At 40.2% G+C, this 3,732-nt stretch overlaps 1 protein-coding gene across 1 annotated transcript in view; it reads left to right on the forward strand.

The window, feature by feature from the left end:
• LOC121925427 (disintegrin and metalloproteinase domain-containing protein 17-like) overlaps positions 1-3,732 on the forward strand; it is a 7,177-nt gene that overhangs the window by 3,244 nt on the left and 201 nt on the right. The window contains exons 2-5 of the mRNA XM_042457562.1: positions 52-140; positions 1,318-1,470; positions 2,169-2,368; positions 2,966-3,069. Coding sequence (XP_042313496.1) covers positions 52-140; positions 1,318-1,470; positions 2,169-2,368; positions 2,966-3,069 — 546 coding nt within the window. The remainder of the gene's footprint in view (positions 1-51; positions 141-1,317; positions 1,471-2,168; positions 2,369-2,965; positions 3,070-3,732) is intronic.

A 3,732-nucleotide genomic window follows, 5' to 3' on the forward strand; every position in this document is an offset into this window, starting at 1 on the left:
TGAAGCATATAGTAGGTTCTCAATATATTTCCTGTTTTTGTTTTGTTGTAGCATATTCTAATTCTGCAACTGGAAAGGATATCTACCTCAACAGTGGCCTAACTAGCACAAAGAACTATGGCAAAACCATCCTTACCAAGGTATTTTGAGAATAACTGCGAAAAGTGTTGGCTTCCATTAATGTCTTTCTGTTGACTAACCTCACTGTTGATTTGGCAGTTCAGGTTGAGTATCCCTTACTTGGAATTCTGAAATCTCCAAAACTGTCCTCAAGGCTGGCTGGGATAGTGACACATTTGCTTTCTGATGATTAAGTCTACTCAAACTTTGTTTCATGCACAAAATTATTAAAAATATTATGTATAAAATTACTTTCAGGCTATGTGTATAAGGTGTATACAAAACATAAATGAATTTCATGTTTAGATGTGGGTCTCATCTCCAGGATCTCTAATAATAGTCCAGTAGAGAAATGTTAAACAAATGACTAGCGTATAACAGAACAATATTGGTTGAACTTGTAGCTGATGGCTTCTGCAATCTTTTGGTAAACAGCCAGCATAACGGGTGTATTGTGACACAAAAAAATGACTGTTCCCTAAAGTGGTTTCATATACATTTCACTTTTCATTGGAGGGTAAAATGTTGACATTTATGAGGACTAGTTAGATCTGTAGAGAGCTAGCATGGTATGATGTTTTTGAGTGTAGGGCTTGGGCTCTGGAGATCAGGGGCTCAGTTCCCTAAGTGGCCATGAAACCTGCTGGGTAAGAAGCTCAATTAGGCAAGTCACACCTTCTCAGATTCAGTGGAAGGTAGTGGCAAACCTCTGAACAAATCTTGCCAAGAACCCCATGATAGCTTTGCCTCAGGTTCTCCATAAGTTGGAAACGACCTGAAGGCACAAAACAACAACAACAACAACTAACACAGTGGCTTTCAGCTGTTGACCCACCAGACATTTTGAATTTTACCTCTCTGAATCCACAGCAAGCATAGTTGATTGTTGGGATTCTTGGAGTTTTAAATATGAAATATCTGAAGAGCCAAAGTTTGAGAGCCACTGGTCTAACAATTATGAAAACGCAAATATTTAAAGTAGCAGTTCCCAAGCTGTGCTCCGTGGAGTCCTTAGGGCTCTGTGAGTCAAAAAGGTTGGGAACCCCTGATTTAAAGCATTTCAGGAATCAGTGCAGTTTTTCAAAGGTGAATCTGTATTAAAGTACCTTTAAGACATCAATCAAAAGGAGAGAAAAAAATCCCATTCCATATTAAATGAATATGGCTCTAATGCACTTTTGTCTTTCATATAACAAGGAAGCTGACTTGGTTACTACTCATGAGCTGGGACATAATTTTGGTGCGGAGCATGATCCTGATGGCATGCCAGAATGTGCTCCCACAGAAGATCAAGGAGGAAAATATGTTATGTATCCAATTGCTGTGAGTGGGGATCATGAAAACAACAAGGTATATCTATTGTATGTGTTACATGTGTTTGCATGCACTGCTCCTTACATAACAGTAAACTGAGTATTTGCATATGGTAGCACTGAATGGGAAATCAGAAGGCAAAGGCCACTTACTCTGCCTTACTCAGTTTGATGTATATATTGTCATCTTAATGTGGACTTTGTGATTGAGGTGTGTGTGTGTGTGTGTGTGTGTGTGTGTGTGTGAAGGTGGGCAAGAGAGAGAGAATAAAAACCTTTGTAGTTGAAGATTTAAAGAAAGAGGTATGCAAAATTTGAGGTCAGACGTTAAGGAGAGGCAGAAGGATAGGAAGTAGCAGATGGTAGAGAGATGCTAGAAGCTCACTGCACTTTCTGCTATGGCCTCTGAGCCTTTGCCAGATGCCTCTCTTTCCACTAAATTCTAGAGAGTTACTTCCTTTAAACAGCAGGGTGGGGGAAAACTAATATACATGCAGCATGCACAAATCCTGAATTCACCCAGGTTTTGAGCCTCTGACTTTAACTATTTCAGTTGATTATATAGGACTTTGTGTTTTAACATTTTTATTTTAATGGCTTCCTAAAATTTATTTTGTTGGTTGTACATTGCATTGCCGTATTGCTGGAGGCAAGAAGCAGTCCAGAAACTGAATACATAAAAATGTACAACATTTCACTGCTGCTGTTTTCTTTCCATCCCTGCCATGCTTTCAGATGTTTTCAAACTGCAGTAAAGTATCCATACTTCGGACTATTGAGACCAAAGCCCCAGAATGCTTCAAGGAGCGTAACAACAAAGTATGTGGCAACTCCAGAGTGGATGAAGGCGAGGAATGTGATCCTGGCCTCTTGCGCCTGTATGATGATCCGTGCTGCACATCAGAGTGTATGCTAAGGCAGAATGCAACATGCAGGTGAGGAACAGGGAGTTTGCCCCCCATATGAAAGGAAAATGTGAGGCACAAGAAAGAGTGTTTTCTGCTTAATTGGAAGTAGGAAAAGGCGCCTCTTATGCCTCCATTATCTTTTCTTCTTGTTATGAGGTTGATATTTTAATAATGTCTAAAATGAATAAGTGAAAACAACAGATATGTTCACTGGGGGTGAGTATTCATTGTTTGGATTCCAGTCTTATAGGCTGAATTAATGATTGCCAGTGGTTTAACTTGTCAAAAGACCACTTCAGCAGTATCAGTGTTAAAGTGGAAGCATATCATTTGATTTCATGAATTGGGAAAGGCAAGAAGGAAATTGATAGAAGCCTCCCTAAATAAAAAATACTAACTTTTCTGTGTGTATGGAACATATATACACTCGTCCCCCGGGTTACGAAATTAATTCGTTCCGCCGCCATTTTCGTAACCCGGAAGTCTTTCGCAAGCCGAATCGCCCGCGGCGCATTCGTATCCCGGGGTAAGAGTGTATGTCACTTTTCCTTCTGTACCTTATATGAATTTGTAATATTTTCTGGTAACTTATTCTTTTTCCCTTCACTCCTTCGCCTCCTTCAGTGACAGGAACAGTCCCTGTTGTAAAGGTTGCCAGTTTGAAAGCGCACAGAAGAAGTGCCAGGAGGCCATTAATGCTACTTGTAAAGGAGAATCCTATTGCACAGGTGTGTTGTTGTTGGTTTAATTTACATATCCCATGCCTCTTTCTTAAATGCCTGTATAGTGGGCCCTTGGTATCCATTGGGGTTTGCTTCCAGGACCCCTTGTGGATACCAAAATCTGTGGATGTTCAAATCCCATTAAATACAGTGCCATAGTACAATGATGTTCCTTGTATAAAATGGCAAAATCAAGGTTTGGTTTTTAGATGATGATGATGATGATGATGATGATGATGATGATGATGATGATTTGCATATTTTCAAGCCTGCAGATGGTTGAATCTTAGGATAAAAAACATCTGTGGCTATGGAGGGATGACTGTATACATACTGCTTTCTCTTTTCATCATCTCCCTCTAGTGGTAGTATAGTGGGTCCTGAGCAGAGGGAAAGCAAAGGCAAAGTAAGATGGGGTGGGGATCCTCATCAGCCATGCAAGCTTTTAAAAGTAGGTGGGTGGAAACTGGTGATATTTTTTGTTGTGGGAGTTAACCCACCCTTTCTTCTATACTGGTGTCTATGCTGCTGTTTCCTTAGTCACTTTCTGTCTCAGGTGGTGGTCCTCGCTTCTTTAGTTTGGAGATTTCTGACCTCAGACTTGTTCCATGTTCTTATCTGCTCCTAGCAAGTAATGGTTGGCTCTTTATCAGATATGCATATGTTGTT

This window comes from Sceloporus undulatus, chromosome 1 (genome assembly GCF_019175285.1).
Source record: "Sceloporus undulatus isolate JIND9_A2432 ecotype Alabama chromosome 1, SceUnd_v1.1, whole genome shotgun sequence".
Lineage (NCBI taxonomy): Eukaryota > Metazoa > Chordata > Lepidosauria > Squamata > Phrynosomatidae > Sceloporus > Sceloporus undulatus.